Raw genomic sequence first — 24308 nt, forward strand, 5'->3', positions numbered from 1 at the left:
ACCACAAATGGATATTGTTTTGATACGTCAGTGAACTCAGCGTATATCTCATGTCTAAACGTAACGTAATTTGTCAACATTTCCTACTGAAATAAAGCGATCGTATCTTAAGATGTGAACGTTTTCTACTGAAGCTAAAGCATACGCCGTTTTAAAAAGCCCGACTCAGGGAGGGACGTCATTCAGTGCCGTAGTGTACACCTCCAATAAATCTGCTCCAATTTAAAGTTATCGCTTAGATTAACACAACCACACAAAACCCCATGATGTGTTTTAACCTGTGTTATTTCAATATAGCGTAACTCGAGCTCTCAAAGTCAACAACTATACTCTACTGGAAAGAAAATCTGGAAGACCTTCATTCATGACCCGGAAGGAGAACTATAAGAACTTCCTAAATGGTGGATCCACGTGTTGAGACTGTAGAAGAACAACAGTAGTGCGGGGGGAAAAATGACACAATTGGACGGGATCGTGTGAGTAGAAATGAGATTAATAACTTGTTTACTGTCAAGTAGAGGAGGCTGATCAGCACCGAAGAAGTACAGAGCCGCAAGCGAGGGCTGGACGGAGTTGTCTGATGTCAGGAGTGCACGCTGTTTGGCGTTTTCTTCTGTTCAAGCATAGGTTTATCCCAATACCAATCAGTTGATATATTTCCTTATGTACGAAGCCTTATATGTTCTCCTAAGTCATGAAATAATACCATATCAAACGGAATCTGTGATGGATTTAAATGCAAACATATCCAATTAACAGTTGCGTGTATTGATTTACAGTCAGATTAGACAAACAGCACTCAGATGCAGTAGCTATGTGTTATTTTTCCGAACTATACTGTTAAAACCTTGAACGTCTTATTTGTATTCAAGAACTGGACGCCCGTTTATTAGAAGTTAAATTGCTCCCTGTGCACTACAGAGATTGCAAGCGTTTCTCAGAGCTTGTATTCTTGAACCTAGAATGTGTTTTTTAAATATCGAAAATCCCTTTTAAACTTGTAGGTATGGTGTCCTTAGAAGCAGTAACAGTACTGCTGAAGTAACTGTACCGAGTACAGTGGCTTTCTTACGTGTATTATCAACTTCTCTTCACCGTTGCAGGTAGTTTTCATACACTCAGCTTGCCAGTTTCACGGTTATACCTCATCCCGGTGTGTCACAATGAAGGCTCAAATTCACATTTAAACTCTTTTGGATTGTAGTATTTTAAGTGATGAAAAATTGCTTAACATTTTGAAATGGCAGGTGATCATGTATCTATGCGTTTACCCAAGTTATGGAATCCAGTCAAACTAGTCATCTAACTGAGTTAATTAACATACTCTGACATACACTTTTTTAACATTAGGAAGAAAGTTGGGCAGTTTTAAACTGATTGGTTTTTAATTAAAAAAACAAAATTGGCTCTGTGCATATCTATTAACACCCAGCTAATTCTAACAAATGCACAGCAAAATTCCTGCCATATGAATACACAGCTTTTTTTTTTGTAACTTGGTCTGATTGTTATGGAAAGGACTACATGTTACGTCAGGTCTTAACTTATTGAACAGTCACTTTGCTGATGATGGTTGGGTTGATGGAACTGACTTGAAAGTATTACATATGTTTAATATTCTTCTGACTAATTTGTGTGGTCAAAGCAATAGTGAGCATATTTGTAGTGAATCATTTTCAAGAGAACAGATATATTTGTGGTAAACAGCATGCTTGGATTACAGGATGTGCACATTCCCGTTGTTTATTTTAGTTTGCCCAGTTTTGTCTTCTAAATCCTTATTTTTTACAATGTTCTGAAATGTTTGAGATGCTGTGAAATTGGTTTATTTAAATCTAAACTTTATATGTCTGTGTACTGCATGATTGGGATATTCTTCTTTACTGGTAGCGAAAAAATAGGCTTGAGTGTGTGAATAATGTGTAACAGTGGAGATGAGAATGACAACCTAGTAAAACTTCACAGAGTTAAGCAGTGCTGGTGGGTTTAGTTTTAAATAGCAGTTAGCATTTGAATTAATATATGAATTCACATACTGTATTTCAATCTTTTATTCTAATGTGACAAATGTGGAGGGGGAATCCCTGACCTTTATAACTCCTCATCCTCAGTGTCCCCATTAGCCTCCTTAGTGTGACAAACATTTCTTTTTTTTTAGTTTTATTTTATTACAGATGCAGTAATCTGTAGGGCTGGCGCCCTGCCCAGGGTTTGCTTCCTGCCTTGCACCCTGTGTTGGCTGGGATTGGCTCCAGCAGACCCCTATGACCCTGTAGTTGGGATATAGCGGATTGGATAATGGATGGATGGATGCAGTATGACAACTGAGAAATGTCTATATTTGAGACTTCTCCTGCATGCCACTGCATATGTTGTTTCTGGTCATTTTAATACCAGAATGTGCTTTCATAAATAGGTATTGAGAAGTCAAGCAAAATAACACATTTTATTGGCTAACTAAAAAGATTACAATGTGCAAGCTTTCAATACACCTTGGGCCCCTACATCAGGCAAGATGTAATGAAGAAGGGAAGATGAAGTTGCCTTGAAAGTTTGCATATTGTAATCTTTTTAGTTAGCCAATAAAAGGTGTCATTTTGCATGACTTCTCACTACATTAATAATATTTAACACAGTACAACACCCTAGTACTACAAATAGCCATTGAAATAGTTACTTGTAGGTCACTGGTAGTATTTAAGCTCCGAGTGCTAGAGATATTTGGAACGTATTAAAACTGGGTCCTTACTAAGATACACACCATCAATTATTGGTGTTAAAATCCAAGAAATTTGGTAAACATTTTGTTTAAAGAATAAATAAACCTGTCAATGTTTGCACAGCATTGTAGCAGCTTAAGATTAATTTTCAGCGTACTGTTTGAGTATTTCGCTGAGCACTGGGAGTTCTCGTGCATCCATTTTGTGTAGCGCCACAGGGATACTGGAGCCTGTCTCGTGAATAGTGAAAAAATCAACTTCACTGTTCTGATGCTCCACTAAAAGTAGGACTAAACCATTCTTAGGTAATATGCTACTGAGTGTGGGCTTTGAGTTCACATCACATAAAGTTGCAGTGCTAGAATGTGTTGTACAGGACGATTTGTACCTTAGATATTATACATGTGAAAGAAAGAGTCAGAAAATAATACCTTCAAAATTATTCACAAGGCTAATGCATATTTTTTCAAGAATAAGGTCTTCTACAAACTCCTCCAAGTGCTCCTTGTGTTCCTCCCAGTCTCCTTTAGAGCACTTGATGTCGTTTCCACTTTTTAGGAATGTGACCCACCTGCTGTTTTTAGACGTTCCTTTAAATTTTTTTTTCTAGGTGGTACAAATTCAGCTTTTTTTAGCCTTTTAGTGTAGTCTGGCTCCTCGGTTGAAATTGGTCACATTGCTTTTTGAACTCTGTCGAGGTCTTTCAAGTGCTTCCTATAGTGTGGTGACTACAGTACTGGATTCAGACTAGTGTCAGCTCTGAACTGTTGTTGGTTTTGGTTCATAGAGGTACAATAATATTTCAGCTTGATTGCTTACTTTTTTTGTTAATTCTAATGATACAAATTTTCATTTTTTTTTTTTAACAGAAAACCAAAAACAAAACGCTCAAAAAGGTTTCTCCAAAGCAGAGAGCCAAAGCTTGTCGAAAATATTAAAAATGCCATGCTTATTAAGGGAGGAAATACAAGCCAAGTGGTGACTCAGGCCCTAAAAGACATTGTGAGTAAACTTTCATTTTATTTTATTATGCAATAGTTTTCCTGAAATTCTTAGAGATTTGTTTACTGCAGGGATCCAGTGTTAAATGTAAATAATACCAAATGTTTTACATTTTCCCTATCAAGCCAAAAAAATACACCTTGAGGTTTCAATAGTCTCTTAAAATGTGATGCATAATATCAATTTTACACTCTTTCTGAGTAATTTTTAGCAAATACAATCCCCCCTCATATTTGCTCTGATACAGGGTGCAGCAGAAATAACTCCCACATTTCGAAAAATCACTGTGGGGTCCCCAAAGCAGGTAGAGGGGTGCGGTCCATTCCGTTAGATACTTTACATAATAACGTTTTCAGTTATTTTCAGAGCATTGAGGCTTTTTTCAAAAATGGCGAATCTGTAGCTGCGACGCAGAGGGTGTTTTGCACTCGGTTCGGTTTACATGCTAATGAAAGTGTTCCAGACCGGAAAACAATTTTGCTGTGGGTTCAAAGAGTAAGGGCAACAGGAGGTTTTCAAACATCGTCCTCGGTCCTTGGACCAACTAAAGGAGGCTATTCAAGAATTTCGCCCGACATTCTAGTGAGAGTAATGGAAAATTTCCAAGAACGGCTCCAAATGTGTATCAGTCGTCAAGGCCACCATTTGGACGATATAATTTTTAAAACTTAAAGTAAAAAAAACTTTTTTATATCTACATTTGGGAAATAAAAAGTTTTTGGTGATACCTCGTAGCATTTTTTTTCAATCCCTCTTTGAAATGTGGGTGTTATTTCTACCGCACACGGTACTTTTCTTTTTCAACCTTTGGAAAGCTGAAAAATTCCTTTTATATCAAACAGTGAATGCACACAGATTTATTAATTTTATTAGGAACATATACCTGAAAAGGTTTGGTTATTACGTTGTATAATATCTGCATACAAGAGAAAAAAAATGGTTTGGGACGCTGTAAGTGTTGAGCACATGCTGAGCAGCAGTAGTACTCAAAATGATTGCCTGTCTGCAACTTTTTTTTTTTTTTTTTGCATTTATTGTTTAATTTTTTAGACTCTTCTAATAAAGAGCTGCATTTAACAAATATTAATTGTCATTAAATTACTACAAACCTTATGCTGTCTTAAAGTCCATTATGTTTTCTTCATTTTAAAAAATAAAGTGTATCTGAAGGTTTAGTCTCAGCTTTTTCTTCATTTAAATATTAGGACATTTTATGTGTTTTCCATCCCAAAACTGTCTGACTGTTTGTTTATTTCATATTGCTTTGTGACCGCGTGACCCTGTAGTCTTTTACTGAATATGTTAATCTTTTCCAACTAAACAATCCCGCAAAGGTCACAGTAACTAATGTAAAATTTAAATTTGCATAGTTTATAGCCTTTGTATGTCAGGGTAGGTGAGGTAATAACTAAATATTATAATGGGTAGCTTAGAGGTGTCACAGGTATCATTTTTTAACTGCCATTGCAGATACCAAGTATTTTGTTAATAATACTGGCCAGTAGAAGCACTTTTGTTAAAAAGAAGAGTGTTGCTGGATTTCCAGTCACAGAAGTAGGAATAGGAGAACATTTGATTTTGTTAATTAACAATCCTGCATAAACCCAAGACTCAGAAGGGTAAAAATGAAACTAGCCTGCTAGTGTGATGTGTGTTATGGGTTTCACAGTTGGTGCAATGGTAACTTACACTCTATGAGCTTGTATATTTCTATCTTAGGAAATAAGAAATAAAATTAAAAAAAAAACTCATCTCTTCAATGATCGGCTCTTCTGGTCTTTCCATACTTATGGAAGCTAATCTAACTACCACATAATGCCTGGTATTTTATGTCAGACCCCATTTTATTAAATATTTTACTATTTTCAATTCAGGGCAGGGTATTTATTCAGTACTCTGAGAAAACCATTTAATAAAGCTAATATGAAATTAGAAGTATTTTGGGCCTTGTAGGCCTGATAAAAGTGCCAGTGTATAATATTTTTGCCATTTTGACACAGCTCAATGACTTCTCCCAGCTCTAGATTAAGAGATTACATAGTCTAAGCGGAAGTAATTGGAAATATTACAAATTTCAAACTTGTGGAAATGTAGATAGTGTGCAAATATTCAGTATCATTGTGAACATATGTTTCATTGTGTGAATTAAAGATTTTGTAAGTCAACATTTGATTGGTTTGGTAATTATACAAGTCATGACCTCTTTTTAACTTTTAAAGTAATTGTTTTCCTTTTTTAATTTAATATTTTTTCAGCATTCCTTAAAGAAGCCAAATGCAGTGTTATACAAAAAGTAAGTATTACATATGCAACTTACTGTTATTTGCTCTTTCAGTTGAGAACTAAACCTAACAATTATATTTTCAGAAAACCCAATGTCAGTAGATCATTGGCTGTCTATAATGGCTCTTTTTTAAGAAAATCTGTATCAATCAGTATATAACCAGAAAAAAGTTATCTGTTCTTATGTATTAAGCCTTCAGACTTTAAGTAAATCACTTATAAAAGTTGAAGAAGCACTTTGGAGTCCTAATAAAACTGGAGCAGCAGTATGAATAATCACCAAGCTAATTATAATTAAATAATTAGTATAGAAATAATGAATGTAATAAAATTACATAGCACTAATATAGCATAAATAAATAAAGTTTCTTTTAAAGCACAACCATCATGTAAAATCATCACCCAACTATCACGATTGTGTTTTCAAGAACTGAAAAGAATTAGCTACTAATACTTGGAACACTGTATTGTGAAAGTATATTTGTCTGTCTGACTTTATTATATTATTGTACTGTTTTACCCATAATTCTGTTTTGATCTTTTAGTACAGTAGGAAATAGTGGCAAGCCTGAGAGAGACAATTGCACCTAAACATTTGTGAAAGAGTCATTGCCTATCTGGAGAACAAGTAAAAGGATAGCTTTAGGTTAATTGTTTAAATACTTAAGATTACCAGTCAGGTTACCAAAATAGAGGTATGATGTGGTAAATGGTACCCTCAAGACTAGTAGGTCTCAGGCAATTACTTTGGAGAAAAATGGAGGAATTTAATTAGTGGATACTTACTGAAATGAATAAAAGGTTTGCATGCTCCTACAAATGTTATTAGGCTTAAGGTTTGTGCCTTGATAATGTGCCCCCTGATTTTAAAGAACTTGTGGATACCTCCCCTCCAAAGCTAGAGGTGTCAAATTCAAGAGATGCCAAGGTAAATGGCCACCTGCAACAGCTAATACCAACATACGGAGGGTGCAACTTTTAGACTTTCTGCCAGTAATTGCACCTAAAGTTGCACTATAAACTGCATGGTAATGTTTTTCTTCTCATGTTATATTTTGGTTTACCACTTATTTTCTTCCAGATAAATAAAACTTGAAAGTGGTAAAATCACAGTTCATAAGAAGCTTATACATAACAATTGAAATTCTATTTATATGTGTACCGTATATGTAATAGAGAAATTCTTATCAAGGAGGGTATACTAGCTCTGTACACATACAAGGTGCACATTATCCCTCTGCACATTTGTCAGCATGCTTTTGTCCCACATGCTTTAGTTTTGCCACAATTATAAAGATATTCCTAAAACCAACAGAACAAGTTTTTGACTTCTGTCATTTTTGGAATTGGTTACAAAGCCATCTGTCGCATCATAGTCAGAGCAATTTTCTATTCATTTAAGTTTTTTAATGTCACAACATGGAAAGTTACCAGCCAAATATATTTTCAATCACAATAAGTTGCATATGGCAGTGGACACAAATACTCATGCCATATTGTACTTTTCTGAGGCAAATTTAAAATAAATCCAGTGTTGTCGTTCTAAAAAGTGATAAACACGGTATGAAGGTAACAAGCTAAGTTTAGTTAGCAGTCTAATTAATAAAATACATTTTTTTGAGAACAGCAGTTTAAGTGGAAGAATATTTAAGCTGGTTATATTGTTTCCTTGGTGTCATTAACATATGTCATAATGAGAAAGCTGGTAGTCTCTAAGATAGTTGGTGGGTGTCTGCTGACGTATGCTATTTGCTTTCCAGGCTACCTGCTTTTAATACACAGGTTTGGTAATTGGGTTCTTGTCTTTTTGTCATTCCATTTTACAGTTTAATTTGTCGTATCTAGTTCTGTAGAAAAGTCTTATGATATCATTAACAAAAAAATCATTTTTTTCTGAGACAACTGATATTTGATATCTCTTCTTCAAATTTAAGTTAGATGGACTTTGAATTAAAATATCCAGTCATTCTTTAACAACATGTATTTTTATCATATTTTTCATTGCTCTATACTGCTCATAATGATTTTAGTAAACAAATATAACAGAAGTCATGGCTTTCATTGAATTTATGCACATTTCTTTTACAGAAAAAATATAACTAGACCCTTTGAAGATCAGACATCTCTTGTAAGTACTAATTTAATTTGAGCTATATCATTGCATTCTTTTGGGTTATTAGTATTCTTTCTCATTGAGAGCTTGTCAAGGAAGAGCTTCTTACAATGAAGTTAGTACCTGCAATATTATAAGATCTAAGAGATAAGCAGTATCTGCTTCTTGGTTCCGAATGAAGAATATGTATATGAATATGATCTAGTTCATAAGAGTCATATTTATCATTTATATCAAGCATTGTGGAATTTTTATTTATGGTTGTATTTAGAGCAAAAGTTTAGTATAAATGTTGGTGCTGATCTAGAACATTAGAACAATTCGTTGATCTTTTGAATTTCATTTATTTTACATTTTTAGTCCATGGTTTTGAGGAATTGGTAGAGCAACCAGTTTGGAAAGTGCTGGATAAAATTTAGATGAAAACTTGAAAAATGTATTATTTACCAAGGAGAAAACCAGAAAGTTGTTACCTCAGTGAGAGTAAACATTAAAGATAAAATTATGGTAAACACTGTTTTTGTGGACTGTTTCATCACTTCTTTCTGTATTTCCCTAACTCGGTCACTAGCAATGTTGAACAACCATTAAGAACAGTATAGTATACTGTATCTACAACAAAAGTAAAATTATTACAATTGTATTTCTCTTGTTAGGTGTTAAACTGAAGGTTGCAAATACTTTTATTGTTACATAAGCAAATTATTACAATTTATTTGAATTGCAAAGCTTTTCCAGATCATCTGACAATGCTTCATACCAGTGGGTCTGCAACAATAATAATTTGTCAGTTACGTTTTTGTATAAGTGATTCAGCTCAAGTTTATCTTCATTGATTTCAAGATGAGGCAAAAATAAGTTACAATAGTAGTAAAATATTTGGAGTTGTAAATGGCAACATGTAGTATTAAATAATATAAGTTCTATATAAGATAAATAAGTAATATATAGTTAAAAGTACAGGCAGGTAAGCATAAGAATATGAAACAAGTCAAAAACATATGTATAATTATATCATTATCTAATGTTTTAAAAGGAGAGGAAAAATATAAAAGCAGTAGGAAAACACAAGGTATTAAATTTCCTAAAGCAGGTGTCTTGACTTCTTTATTGATGGCCCAGTTTTTGTACAGGTAGTCCCCAGGTTATGGACATCCGGCCTACAACTTACGAACAAGGCCACAGCTGCGACGCATGCGCCTCTGTAACTGCTGCTCCGTCATCTTCGGCCTGGGAAAGCTGCAAGCGGTGGCTGAAGGGGGGCGATTTCGCTGTTCACGCAGTTTAGTGTCCTTCAGGTGGCTCAAGGCAGCAAGCAGTGATCTGTGGACCATAGTCACTGGGGCCACAGCTATCGCTTGTATGCAGGATGATGGTTCGCTGCCCGCCCACTATGCCGCTGCAGCTACTGCTCCTGACTGGACGCAGGCTGAATGGAGCAGACGGGGGCATTTCACAGCACACACGGCTGGTAATGCTGCAAGCGCTAACCCGGTTGTGGCTGAGTGGAGGCCATTGAGGGTGAACGGGGCGGTGCAAGTAGCATAGTAGTGTGCCTCAGATGGCTGCCTGTTGAATTGGGGTTGGTCGATTCACTACCCACCTTTGGCCGCACTGCTTTCGTTCTCAGTGGGCGGACGCTGCAGGCAGCATACTGTAGTGGAGGTAACTGTGCGGTGAGCAAGTGATGAATACCCCCCAACTGCCCCCATACATTCTCAATAGGAAGCCTGCTTCTACTGTTACGTACATAGCAGAAAGTTATCTCTTGTCAGTACATCAGACATGTTGATGACAGGTGTCTGTCTTCCTGCTGTGATAGCGTGTAGAGTGCTGTGCAGAAGAGATCATCTTAATCTTTTGTCTTCACCCTTCAACAATGTCTCTGAAACACAAATCTGATGCAAGTGCTGGTGATACAGTAAAGAAGAGAAAAACCATCACCATTGAAAATAAATAAAGTAGAAATAATAAAAAGGTCAGAGAGAGGTGAAACTCTATCATTCATTGGCAGAGCACTTGGTTACAGTTGGTCAACAAAAACATTTATTAAAATAATGTACCTGTTCCGACTTACATACAAATTCAACTTAAGTACAAACCTATAGTCCCTATCTCGTACGTAACCCGGGGACTGCCTGTAGTGTCAAACTCCCATATTCCAATGAAAATGGGTTTTACAAAATGACAAGCAAAATTGCAGTATTATCATAGTAATTCAAAGACTGTGTACATGAACAACAGACATATCAATAAAGCAGCTATACAATTACAAGAAATAAAACACTACTAAAAAGGAAAACGAAAAGGATGTTTTAAAACTGTTTTCCAAAGCTGTTTGCAGATGGTGCTTGGCAGATGTGGCTATGTGTTTCAACATTTAGATCCATGAAACCAAACAGCTGGTTATCTGCATTTTACTTGAGAATGTTTTCAAGACTGCTGTAGATCAGTTTTTTTTGCTTTTTTGTTTAATAAAATTGAGAAAAACATTTTGTATTTTGATTTGTTTAATTGGATTAAACTGTATATTATTAGGATTTTATTGAAGATGTGGTCTGATTTTTAAGTCAAAATAACTCACAAATTCAGATCATTCTAAGAAGTTCATTGACCTTTTCCTACCTTTGTATAAGATGCTTTTTTTAAAACTAAGTTATCTTGCAAGCTATTAGTTCAACAGCATCAGGTATTTCTGATAATCCCGAACATCCATGCCTAAACATTTTTTCTTTTTAAATTTAGTGAATAGTGAATGAATAAGAATAGTAATAATAACTTTATTTAAGCTAAACAGAATGCTCTCAAAAACTTGTGATGTATTTTTAATATTTTAATACTATTTAAACAATACTATGTATTTTTACATGTATTTTATTAAATTGGAAATGTTTCTTTACCTTATAAGCTTTTTTTAAGTGAAGAGTTTGTTTCAGACACAATAAACGCTTGTAACTTTGCTTTAATCACTGAAATGAAATGCTCAAGGGTCACTTAATATACATACTAATATTAGCTGATCATATTACAAGTATAGACATGAAGAGTGTGTGTCTTTGAAAAACACAGTATCCAATGCAGCTGTTTTCTGACAGACCACAATGGAATAGAATCCGAGCTGTGCTTCATCATTTCTGCATAGTGCAAAGTGAAGCAATATTGGTGTAGAGTTTTGCTATTTACTGTAACACTGCAAATAAACCCTGAACTTAAAACTTACATGCTGTTTTTATTGGTATGTGTGTCTGCATCAATATTAATGGCTCTGCATTCAAATTGATTATTTTACAGGAGCAATGCTTTTTGATTTTGTTTAAGACAGATTACATATTTCTATCTTAATTTATTATTTTAATGTTCTATATACTCACTATTAAAAATTCATTAAATTGAGTATATTTTATTGTTGGTTTTACCTGTGTGTGTGTATGTATGTATGTATGTATGTATGTATGTATGTATGTGTGTGTGTGTGTGTGTGTGTGTGTGTGTGTGTGTGTGTGTGTGTGTGTATGTATATATATATATTGTGGAGCCGACCCTGGCACAGACAGGCGGACATGTTGTTTTCCAACCACCACACGTTTATTTACAATATATACAACACTAATTGGTCACACAGACCCAGTCACGTGCACATAAACCCCAAACAAAGTCCTGGCCACTCAATGCCTTCTCTTCGGGCCGCCTCCACAGCTCTCCTGAGCTTTGTCCTTCCGCCTCCCGACTCCAGCCCTGAATGAATGGAGGCGGCCCCTTTTATATGGTTCCCGGATGAGCCCCTGGTGTTCCCGGCATTCCTCCTCTAGCCACGCCCCAGCGTGGCATAACTGCCGGCTGTCCTCCCGGCAGCTTTCTGGGCGCCGTCCTAATTCTTCCCCCCAGCACTTCCTGGTGTGGCGGAAGTGCTGGGGTAACAGGTCCCCAAGGCATTTGGGCGCCTCCTGGCAGTGACCACGGGCCCCTACAGGGTGGAGCTTCCATGCCCTGTACCCGTGGCCCCCAGAGCAACCAGGAAGGCGGCCCCCACGTGATCCAGGGTGGGCTCTGACCCTCTTCCGGTCCCTCACGGCGCCCCGGCCGGGTCGTTGCCCCTGGCATTCCTGACAATGTATATATATATGTGTGTGTGTGTGTGTGTGTGTGTGTATATATATATATATATATATATATATATATATATATATATATATATATATATATATATATATATATACATATACATATACATATACAGTAATCCTCCTCGATCAGGGGTTTGCTCCTGACCCCCGATAGGTGAAAATCCTCGAAGTACAAACCATATGTTTCTATGGTTATTTTTATATATTTTAAGCCCCTTATAAACTCTCCCACACTGTTCATAAATATTCCCCGCAGAGTTATACAGCATAATCCCTTTGTATTCCCTTAGATATTAGGTAAGATTCATTGAAATTATGTATATAAACACACTGTTTATATACAGTAAAACCTCAATATTATTTTAAAGATATTGAGTGTCTCCGATATCACATGTTACAGCCATTACGATAGACATGCCACCGGCAATAAATACGTACAATGCAACAAAAATAGTATATAGTAAATGTGTGTGTACAGTGACACTAAACGTACGTACATGTACTAAGTACTGTAAGTAGAAAATTAATTATGGTTACTCACCAACAATGACACGATGACTTGTCCGATAACAATGAGTTTTATTTTACTGCACAACAAAGGAGAGCGTTACAGCCCTTAAAGGAGCCACTTCAGGCGATTGTGTGGCACTGCCATTGTTCTTTTTCTGGCAGTCTTCAATCCAAATCCCTAAAGCAGATTCCATCCAGACTACTGCCTTATTACATCCACTTACAACTTGTTTTGCACCTTGGTTAAAAGGACACTGCGCCGTAGATCTTATATTCCTTTCCTACTTTTTAAATAAAAAGAATCGTAGCCTTCAACAAATCCAAAACGTTTACCTTTTGCGGCAATCGTTAACATCTTCCGTTTGCGCTTGGGCACGCCCCTGAAGCAGTAGCAGATCGCTTTGGAGCCATAATGAAGGGCTTGACTATGCACAAAGATAAACACAAAAGAGCACAACTCTTTACACAGCGAAACACGTTGATGCTGAATGAGCGAGACGAGACTTCCTGGTTAACACTGCATTCAGCAAGCAGGAACTTAACTGCGTGCTCTGATTGGTTAGCTTCTCAGTCATCCGCCAATAGCGTCCCTTGTATGAAATCAACTGAGGAAGCATGTACAGGAAGTAAAAAGACACATTGTCCGCAGAACCCGCGAAGCAGCGAAAAATCCGCGTTATATATTTAGTTATGCTTTCATATAAAATCCGCGAAAGTGGTTACTGTGTGTGTGTGTGTATATATATATATATATATATATATATATATATATATATATATATATATATATACACACACATACACACATGTACTGTATATATATACAGTATATATGTGTGTGTATAGCTTTGGTAACTGAGTGCAAGGGAAAAATAATAAAATGTAGTCTATAAGTTATTAAACAGTAAAACATTAACGTTTTAAGAAGTACAGGTACATTGAGCACTACTGGAGTGGTTTCGGGTAAACTACATTTTAAAGACGGTGTAACACAACAGGTAAGTAGTACTAACAGCAGCTAAAATGTATATGGATGATCTCTCGGTAGTAGATCCTTTTTGAAAGGCGCTACACAACGGCTGTGGTATAGAAATTACATTTTCTATTTGAACGTCCAAATTTCTTCCTCTGTTAATGTGCCTTACCGGCATTACCAGCAATTAAAGAAAATTAGTTTTGTGCCCTCTGCAGTGTTAAGAGAGAGAGGCTTTGGTTTGGGATAAAAGGAAAAAAGGTGTAAAGAAAGGAAAGTTGCCTTTTTCTTTTATATAGTGTAGAGAGATGTCTTCGCTTACGATATGAGCGCCTTTTGGGGACAGTCACGGTGGTTCTTGTGTAGACTGGTGAGACATCCCTGCCATTAATCGGCTGTGATGGCATTGTCGGTCCTCCACTCCTGTGTGTGTCTTCATAATCCGAGCTGACGGCCTCATAATCGTATACGTGCAAAAGAAAGTGCGAAGCAACCCGTGTTTGCACTTGTCTGGGCTATAGCTCAGGGGGAGGAGGGAAAAAATTAAAAGTGCTCACTTTGACTTAAGGCAGAAGCGCAGTCAGCGTCTCAAAGGCCGGCACAGCTATGCGCGCGCGCCATCTGCTCGAGTTTTGCAGGGCTGGAGATGCCACTTTTTGTAGACACGCTCACGTGACGCGCTTTCTTTCGACTATTACATTTTTTTAGCTGTGATGTGTGCATGAATGTAATCGATGTATCAGGAAATCATGCACTGACAAAAGTTCCTCTTTGCTTGGAATGCAAAATGTGATTAAATACGTTGTTTGTTTAACGCGTTATGGAGTACATGCATCAAAGCTTCTCAGCTGTGCTTGTGCTAAGAAAAGGAAACATTTTTAGTTTTGTGATCGTTGTGAGTGTTGCTGTCATCAAGGATTTGATCATCATTATTTCTTGCAATCAGGTTCGTATTTGGAGGATGTGTTTATTTAAGGTTAACCAAGACACGGCATTTATCAGTTTCTTGCTACAGCAATTTTAACTCCGTTACAAAGTGATCCAAAGTCTCATTTATACCTCGTGTCTTCTCAGTAAACTTGTATCTCACGAATATCATCATTCGCCGTAGACATGACAAACGGCAGCGGGAGTGTGTCTATAAACTTAATATAAACTTACGCCGTGCTTTGTTTCCGCAGTAGCTGTACTTATGAATATGCTTGTATTTATGAATACGCTTGTATGCATCACTTGCTTCATAATCTTTTTCTGCCTTCTCATTTGTGAAATGGCGTTTTTTGTTCAGTGCTGTTTGGAGGTCTTCCTTGTTCTCTACGTACTTATGTAGGAGGCGTGATGATGTCACACGAAACTCCACCCCCCACGGCCATCCAGCTCAACTCCATTACATTATATGGAGAAAAATAGCTTCCAGTTATGACCATTACGCGTAGAATTTCGAAATGAAACCTGACCAGCTTTTGTAAGTAAGCTGTAAGGAATAAGCCTGCCAAATTTCAGCCTTCTACCCACACGGGAACTTGGAGAATTAGTGATGAGTCAGTCAGTGAGGGCTTTGCCTTTTATTAGTACAGTGGAACCTCGGTTCACGACCATAATTCGTTCCAGAACTTTGGTCGTAAACCGAGTTGGTCGTGAACCGAAGCAGTTTCCCCCATAGGATTGTATGTAAATACAATTAATCCGTTCCAGACCGTACAAACTTTATGTAAATATGTAAAAATATGTAAAGATTAAGCACAAATATAGTTAATTACACCATAGAATCCACAGTGTAATAGTAAACCAATGTAAAAACATTGAATAAACACTGACGCAAAACACCCAGGCTCCCTGATCAGCTACGCAAGCTGGCTCGCTCGCGCTCTCTCTTTCTCTGAAGCACACACACCACCAAAGCCCCTCCCTCCCTCCGCTACAGGAGCAGGCTGGCTCACGCGCTCTCTCTCTGTGTAGCGCGAGCACGCACACACACACACACACACACACACACAAACACCCCTATCTGTCCCCCCAATCCCTTCCCTGTCAGCTGCCCGTGCTCTCTAATCTCTCTGTAGCATGTGCTCATGCAGCATTTTTTTTAAAATGAGTTTTAAGCACAGCAGAAAATAAAGGAAAAACAAATCCGAAGCGCTTGCAAAAACCAACTCACAAGCAAACAAAAAAGTAAGATTGCAGGAGATCACGCTATTAAACCTAAAGCCTGATCACTGTAAACAATGTTTTTAAAATGAGTTTTAAGCACAGCAGAAAAAAACATCGCACAAATCCGAACTGCATTTAAAAACAAACTCGCAAGCAACCAAAAAATTAACATTGCAACAAATCACACGATGAAGTCCTCCATGTAAACAATTTTTTTAATGAGTTTTAAGCACAAGGAAAAAAGCAAACATTTGAAAAAAGAGAAATGTAACATCGCACCTAATCGTGCTATGCAAGTCCACAATTACATTCATAAATGGCACAATAGAGTACATGTAACTTTATCCAAAGAACAGTCTCAGGATGAAGTTCAAGCATATTTAGATACTCGGTACGTCCGTGCATTGGAAAGTGCGTGGCATTTAATGGAATTGCCAATGCACGGGTCAAAGTCATTCTGTTGAATTATTACCAATTCATTTACCAGGTCAGATTATGATTCCATTAAAGAAGGCAAAGAAGCTGAAGCTTTACAAATGGCAAAAACAAAAAATACAAAATTGTTGTTTTATTTTGAACTTAATGAAACAGACGTCAGTGCAAAAGCATATATGTATGTGCAAATTCCTCAACATTACACATGGCAGAAACAAACAGGAGTAATGTAATGTAAAATAGTAAGTTCTATTATGCATATGTAACAGCTCCCATGAAAATATCATCCATCCATCCATTCATTATCCAACCTGCTATATCCTAACTACAGGGTCATGGGGGTCTGCCAGAGCCAATCCCAGCCAACACAGCACAAGGCAGGAAACAATCCCTGAGCAGGGAGTCAGCCCACCGCAGATGAAAATATCAATCGCTTTAAAATGTACATCGTGAGCGAAGCAAGCAGGGTGCAGAGCCCCCTAGTATTATTAAAAAATACTCGGATCTCAATCCAGGTGTTTTATCATGTGGTGGGTGTGGCAATGTGCTGCGCATGCTCTCAACCTCTCTCTCTCTATCTTCTTTGCAAACACTGTGTTGTACTATTACATTCCACACTTAAAGATTTGAAAAAAATGTTCGTTTGGTTTACATACATTATTTGTATGTGATTTTTTTTTTTCTCTGTAAAATTTGAGCTATTTTTAAAATGGTGTTGTAATCTATACCATGTAATCTACTCTACTTGTTGGAGTTATTTGTTCAACTTTGAATTATTTTATTCCACATTATGAATTTTATATTTGATGTTGACAGTTGATGGACATAATAATTGAATACTATCTTCCAGCCTTCAATCTCACTAAAGTAGTATCGGTATTGGCGAATACTAAAAAAAGGTATCTGTAGTTGTACTTGGTCTGAGAAGAACGGTATTGATGCATCCCTAATGAGCACTAACAGAAACGTGAAAGAATATGTGTCATGGAATCTAATGTTATGTATATTTTGTGAAACAGAAACGTTTGCATTATCTACATTTTGTCACCTTCACTTTGTGACCCACAAGGTATAGTACTACTCTTCACTAACACATAAAACACAACTCATTGCAGTGGTACATAACAGGTTAATTTGCCGCAAATTACGTTCTTTAATAATTGATACACAAAGCTGCTATTGGTAAAGCCTTTAAATATCATTCAAATATTTTTTTTCTAATTGTTAATGGGCGATTATCATGATCATATTTAATCTTTATTAAAACATACTTGTTTTCTGTTGAAGGAATTCTTTTCAAAGAAGTCTGATTGCTCTTTGTTTGTGTTTGGATCCCACAACAAGAAAAGGCCGAACAATCTTGTTTTTGGTATGTATGTGTTTTTGTTTCTTATAAGCATTAAAGTTGTATCGAAAGTTTATTCATTAATTTAATAATTTCATTTTTTAGGTCGCATGTTTGATTTCCACGTTCTTGACATGTTTGAGTTGGGAATTGAAAACTATCTCTCTTTGGAAGACTTCAAGGTCAGTTAAGCTTTAGTTATATGTGCTTTCACATTGCTGTGGTGCCCATTCAGTGTCAGAGAGTGGAAGACGGTTATAGGTAACCACCTACTTGAGGTTGTTCCTGCCAAAGCAGGCAATAGCAGCTATTAGTTCCAAGTGTTTACTTAACTTTTTCACATGCATATGAATCATATATACTGTTATAAATGCTTTGTCTATGGAAGGCTTTATTCCGTTTTAGTAAAATCTGAAATTGCACTACCGGTTAAAAGTTTTAGAACACCTCATTTTTTCAAGTTTATCTTCAAATTTAATCAGTTGAAATGCAAAGAGTGACCTAAAATAGTGAAAAGGTAAGCAATAAACTGCCAAAAGTTTAAATTTAAGGTTTAGATTAGCAAAAAGTGAAAAAAAAGGAAAATACCAGAATATTACGATTGGGCCTTTATCAGGGAAAAAGAAATATTTTAAATAAGGCATTTTCAAGTGGACTACTAGTAAATTAGTAAAAGGATTTAATGGATAAATAATAAAGCAAAGCGCATAGACAGGAGTTTAAACAAAGTCTCCTTCCCAAAGCTTAACAGACCATTATATTTTTGCTGCCTTCTGAACTCTTCTGTAGTGTTAGTGCAGTTTCAGTACTGCACTGTATGTATTCAGAGTGTGCAGATTTATATTTATAGAGAAGCTGTTCTGCTCTCAAGCTTTATTGCTTTGCCCTGAATGAGCTGAATTTATTTATTGATCTGACTTAAATCTTCAAAAAAATCTAAGTTAAAGTTAAATGTCTATATATTTTACTTGCAATAACAAACAGCACTATATAAACACTTTATAGCTTTTTACTTATTGTTAACGATTAAGATAAACTGTTCTTGGAAGGTATTCTGAAAAAATTGTCTCTTGCTATTAATTTGTTTAAATAAGCATTATACTGGAATATATTACATTAATGTTTGAAATATTGCTGGGCTATAATACTTGGATTTAATATAATCCTGAATTTCAATTATGAAAAATATCACTGTAGGCAGATATTGTCACCAAATATTTTATGACTGCTCAAGAAAGTTTCCATCAGTGTAACACATATTTGAAAGGTTTTTGGAATTCTACGGCAAATTCCAGGGCTCCACTTTCTATAGAATCTTAAGAATACTTTGTTTATACATAATAGCACAGTGTTTCTACATATGCAGTATTTTATGCTGTCAATAAAAGATTCTTTAAAGGGGTTGTTTAGCTGACAGAATCTGATAAAAACGGAATAATGAAAACTCCACTGTATTCTCTTTTTAATTTTAGAGCACTTGCAGTGGGCCAGTGCTGATTTTTAATTACTTCTTGTCACCAGGAAATCTAAATGTAGAGCATATCTGTTGTAAATTTGCAAACATACACATTTAATACTGTCTGGCATTTGCACATTAAAGATTAACTCTTTATCCAGAAAGGAAAATTATGTCTTAGTAAAAAATATTCTTAGAATAGCATAAATCTGACATGTGTATGGTCTGTTCAGTTACATTTTTTACTTCCTTGCAGAATGCTAAATTTCCTGAAGGAACAAAGCCAATGCTGATATTTGCAGGAGATCTGTTTGATACTGACAATGAGCACAGAAGATTAAAAAGTCTGCTAGTAGGTAAGAACCATCATCATCACTGGTTTAGCAAATATATTCAGGGTTTACCTGGTTACTCACAAAACTCTTCCCTTCACTCTCTGTTGTACTGGGCATTCTTTGGGGTTAGACCCATTCTTCTCATGTCATGTGCCACCACCTACAATTTTGAGACGCTCTCCCAAAAAAAAAAAAAAATTCATTAAAAGCAAACGCCACCACATGCGCACACACGCACACAAACCCCAATCACACATTAGGGCCAATTCAGGATCGCCAATACATTTAACCTGCATGTCTTTAGACTATGGGAGGAAACCAGAGCACCCATAAAAAATCTATGCAGACACTGGGAGAACTTGCAGACTTCATGCAGGGAGGACCTGGGTTGCAAACCCCTGGCCTCCTTACTGTGATGCAGCATACTACCACTGCACCATTGTGCTGCTGCATCTCTTCAGTTTAGTTTTAAAAATTAATTAAAAAATGTATGGTATTACCTTGTAGTAACAAGTCAGATGCCAAATCTTAACATTAACATTAATTACATTAAAACATTTAATTCTAAATAAAAAAGGTAAAGAGAGCTTCTGTAAAGGCTGATGCATGGGGAAGAGCCAGAAAAATAATGTCATTTATTGGTCATGTGTCACTCCCATAAAGCATATTACTCCTTGCACAGTTTTCATTAACTTTCTTTTAGAAATCAGAATGGGGACTCTTCCATGATTATTCTTCTTGTGCATTTCTCACCCTCTATGACTACTGTGCCTACACCTCCATCTGCATTTAACATAAAACATAAAGGCCTTGTCACGTTGCACAACTTTTAGATCGATTTTCAATTGCAGACTTCATTTACATTGCTCCCATTTTCTCAATCATGTATTTTGAAATACCTAGCAGTCTGCAGCTTGCCCCAACAGAATCAAACATGTTGATTTTTCTTAAATTGTAGGGACTGCATGTGCAGGACTGAACAACCAATGACTGCTTACCCGGAAGTAGAATGTGTAATGTGCGCACATTAAACAGTGAGGAATAAGGAACACCGGTGTTTTGGCCTGACAAACTAAAGAGTTACTCATCTGTCTGATTTGAGATGTTGCTTGTTTTACTTGATATGACAGAATGGAGAAAAAAAAAAAGAAAATAGTATCTGCACAGCCACCAGCTCTGTCAGGCGGCACATTATTGGCTATCAGAAAAGGGTTGAGCTTGTGATACTTTGGAAATATGAAACTGTGCTGGAAGGTCATTATGCACTTGTCTGATTTGACATACAGTGCAATTTCTAGTCATTATCTGACATGCTAAGGCAACAAGATTAGCAAATGCAGTCAGCTTAACATAGTTCTTTTGTTGTGCTGCTCTACTACTAGTGGAAGGCGACAGACATCCTTTCCCTTATGGAAGTTGTATAATGTGTAATCGGCTTAAGTAGCAGAGCTTCCTTAGTTTCTCCAAAACAACATAATTTGCTGATACCTATATTTTTACCCTTAGCATATCAACCTCTTGCACCCCCTCAGACATTATTTTGCGTATTGTTGGCATATCGTAACATGAGTTATTCTCTGGAGGATTGCCTGCCCATCATATCGTTAGTAAAACAATACATCCTCAGTTATACTTTTCTATTATCATTACACAATATATTACCTCACATCATCTGACTCTTATTTTGCAGGACTCAATCACTTTTATCCAAGCAAATAAAGCTAGAAGTAATATCTGACTCTTGTCGATTCTCCCATTATTCTGAATGCCGCCTTGTTGATAAGGGAGCTCTGCGGATTCTCTTAACACTAGAATTACCAGAGCCTACGAGAAAACTAAGATAAATCTGGCCCACCTTAAATCCTTTCTCACCTCTCCGTCAGCATCTTTTGTCCTGTAAATGTGTCGATAAGCAGCCTGCTATCCCATCCCCCACGCCCACCGCCACAGTTCAGTTCGCAAAGAAGTTTCTCAGTGCTCAATGTTTATCTTCGAGTGAAGTGTTGGAGCTTTATAGGGTAAAAAAAAGTACATCGTCATTTGGAATACATACATTTCATGTGTGTTCAGTGTCATCAACAATCTATGTAAAAACGTTGTTAACACAGAAATGTTTTTCATGTTTTAGTAATAATTGACAAAATGTAGACATGAAATGTATAATGTCTGAAGCCTGAAATACAAATATGAAATAAACACTTTCACAAAAGGTACAAGTATAACAAAACAAGTGCACTTTTATTCAAGAATTTAACCAAAGACAAAAAAAAAGCAGGTTATGGTAAGCGGTTGATAAAACAAGCAAGTGTTAATGATCTTAGCACTGCTTCATAGGAGGGGTGTTGTGGCTTTCTAATCGGTTCAACTTTGCTTTCTAAAGGGGTATTTGCTACTCATTTACCTCATTCTTACCTTGGAAAGTGAAGTTGGTGTTTTCTCTAAGATTAGGCAGACCTCACATGCTTAAGCTCCATTTAGTTAACCCTGGAGTTACCTTCAGTCCCTTCTTTATGTTTAATAATTCATTCTCATATTGCTTCATACAAATATATTGGCCCTGGGAAAGTTAACATGTTAATTTTTGCAATTAACGTGGCCTGTTTAACGGGTTAAAAAATATTGTCACATCGAGGACCGGCAACAAGCGATCAGGCAGTGCTTTGGTCAGGGTAGCATTTTCATATATTTTTTTTTAATTATTTTTTTTTACATTATAAAACAATAATGCAGAAATGTTAAGAATTACATATTGATCCAGTACCATGTTTGTATTCTACCTTTAAAACTTTTGAGAAATAAAATCTTATTACATCAAATTACATGTTTCACAATGCCTGCCAAACACGTCAGTGCATGGTCCTGGTATTTATTTCCTTGATTAATATATACCAACATACCAAGGTGCAGGGGAGGGGAAGGAAGGAGAGTTTATGGTAGTCCTGGAGTAATACTAAAGAAAAGTAGAAAAAGTTAAAATTATGCTCTCTTTTCATGCCATTTTTCTGTAAGGAGATTCATTCAATGTCATATCACATACTTGCAAAATACATCTCCTTTGAGTAGCACTAAAACCAAAATAAGTCTCTAGTACCTCTGTATTTAATTTGCCAGTCTGCCAGGTAGCACAGTGCCCTAATATGACAATATTCTCTAAGATAGAAGTGTAATGATTATGCCTACGTGTTATTCCAGTTTGCAGTATCTTTCCTAATTTATGCAAAGAACCCAACATAATCACCTAAGTAATGTGTGGTGTCAGATTTTAAGCGAGATAGCAGCTATGGAGATCTTTTTTTTTTTTTTTTTAAAAGCATGGCAGGAGCAAAGGTGGAGGTAGAGCAGTGTTTTCCAAACTTTTCTCTGTTGTGGCACACTGTGTGTAACCCAAAAAAGGCACACCATGATTCTGCCAACCACAAAAGCATTAAAACTATATACACTTCCTAAACTGTCTAAAGAGGCGGGATGATCAAAGACGGCGGCAAAAAAAAAAAGCAGCTTGGAGGTTGGTGTTCTCAAACATAGCACTTAGTGAGCACTTTGGACACATTTTCCCAGCTGCTTCATGGCCGCTTTTACAGGTGATCCTATATGGTACAACTGGATAGCTCTCATTGCGCACCAGTTGAAAAACACTTGTTTAGAGTATAATCATAAAGTCATTGATGGTGAACAATTAAGGATGTATGCCCATTTAACAGATGCTTATTTCAATTAAGTCATTCTTTAACATAGCATTCAAAGTGTACAGTCATTTCAATTGCTTAATTTTACTTTGAAAAGTATGTGTCATATGCCATACCAATCTGAATATTAATACATTGGCCTTGTTTCCTTATTGCCTTCTTTTTAACTTCCCTTTTAGAAAGGCATTCATATTCATGTTGTACTTGCTCAAGTAGTATTTTGTTAAAAATACAAGTTTCAGGTCATTGTTTAAGTTTAAACTATGCTATTAATTTTTTTAAAATTCCTTTGTATTGATTCTGCATTGATTTTGTGATTCAGTGTATATTTACTTCATGATTTATGTATTTTATGTTTGTATGTTTTAATGTTAGATGTGATTAATCACTTTTAATTCCATACAATTATGCAATTAATTTATTTTTTTAATCGATTCGCAGCCCTAAAGTAGGAAGGAGTGGAGGAGAGAATCACTGAGGCAATACCTCTTCTGATCTTCCTGTGCAAATACAATGACCTTTTGGATAGTCTTTCATCATTGTATTGTTATGTTGCCATGCCCACTGTAATGGCACCAATTGGTGCTTTCAACAATCAAAAGTTGGAGTTTTCTATTTATTTATTGTTTGAAACTATGACCTCATTGTTATGGTATCAGCCCAGCGTTTTTATATATGTACCTTGGAGAATCTGAAGCAGCTAACAGTTTGCACCTTTACGTTTTTTTAAAGTTTCCTGTAATTAAATGTATACTGTTTCATTTACTTATTTGTATGGATAATATTTTATATTTCAGATTTCTTCAGAGGACCAACAGTGCCTTGTGTTCGTTTGTCTGGACTGGAGCATGTTTTGCACTTTACAGCACTGGATGGAAAAATCTTTTTAAGAAGTTACAGGTATATGTTGCAGAATCATTTGTTATTGTGCTTTGTTAGTTTATACAACATCCCATTTTTGACTGAGTGAAAACTCTGAACTCTTCATCATTTGTAGTACTACATGAGAAGAATTTGAAGTTAATTGCAGTGTTTTCTTGTTGCATTATTAACTTGCTGAGAAAATATATTGCTTATTTAAAATATCAGTTATGCTTATTACAAAACATGTAACTCCACAGGTATATAGAATTCAAAAATGATAAATGTATTATGGATGCAAGTGTTGAGAGACA

At 36.2% G+C, this 24308-nt stretch overlaps 1 protein-coding gene across 1 annotated transcript in view; it reads left to right on the forward strand.

Annotated features, from left to right (window-relative positions):
* Window positions 1-201: 201 nt before the first annotated feature.
* rpf2 (ribosome production factor 2 homolog) overlaps window positions 202-24308 on the forward strand; it is a 35836-nt gene continuing 11729 nt past the window's right edge. The window contains exons 1-8 of the mRNA XM_039747936.1: window positions 202-476; window positions 3590-3722; window positions 5978-6015; window positions 8094-8133; window positions 17599-17680; window positions 17762-17838; window positions 19369-19468; window positions 23931-24033. Coding sequence (XP_039603870.1) covers window positions 454-476; window positions 3590-3722; window positions 5978-6015; window positions 8094-8133; window positions 17599-17680; window positions 17762-17838; window positions 19369-19468; window positions 23931-24033 — 596 coding nt within the window. The 5' untranslated portion in view covers window positions 202-453. The remainder of the gene's footprint in view (window positions 477-3589; window positions 3723-5977; window positions 6016-8093; window positions 8134-17598; window positions 17681-17761; window positions 17839-19368; window positions 19469-23930; window positions 24034-24308) is intronic.

Source organism: Polypterus senegalus, chromosome 3 (assembly GCF_016835505.1).
Source record: "Polypterus senegalus isolate Bchr_013 chromosome 3, ASM1683550v1, whole genome shotgun sequence".
NCBI classification, from domain to species: domain Eukaryota; kingdom Metazoa; phylum Chordata; class Cladistia; order Polypteriformes; family Polypteridae; genus Polypterus; species Polypterus senegalus.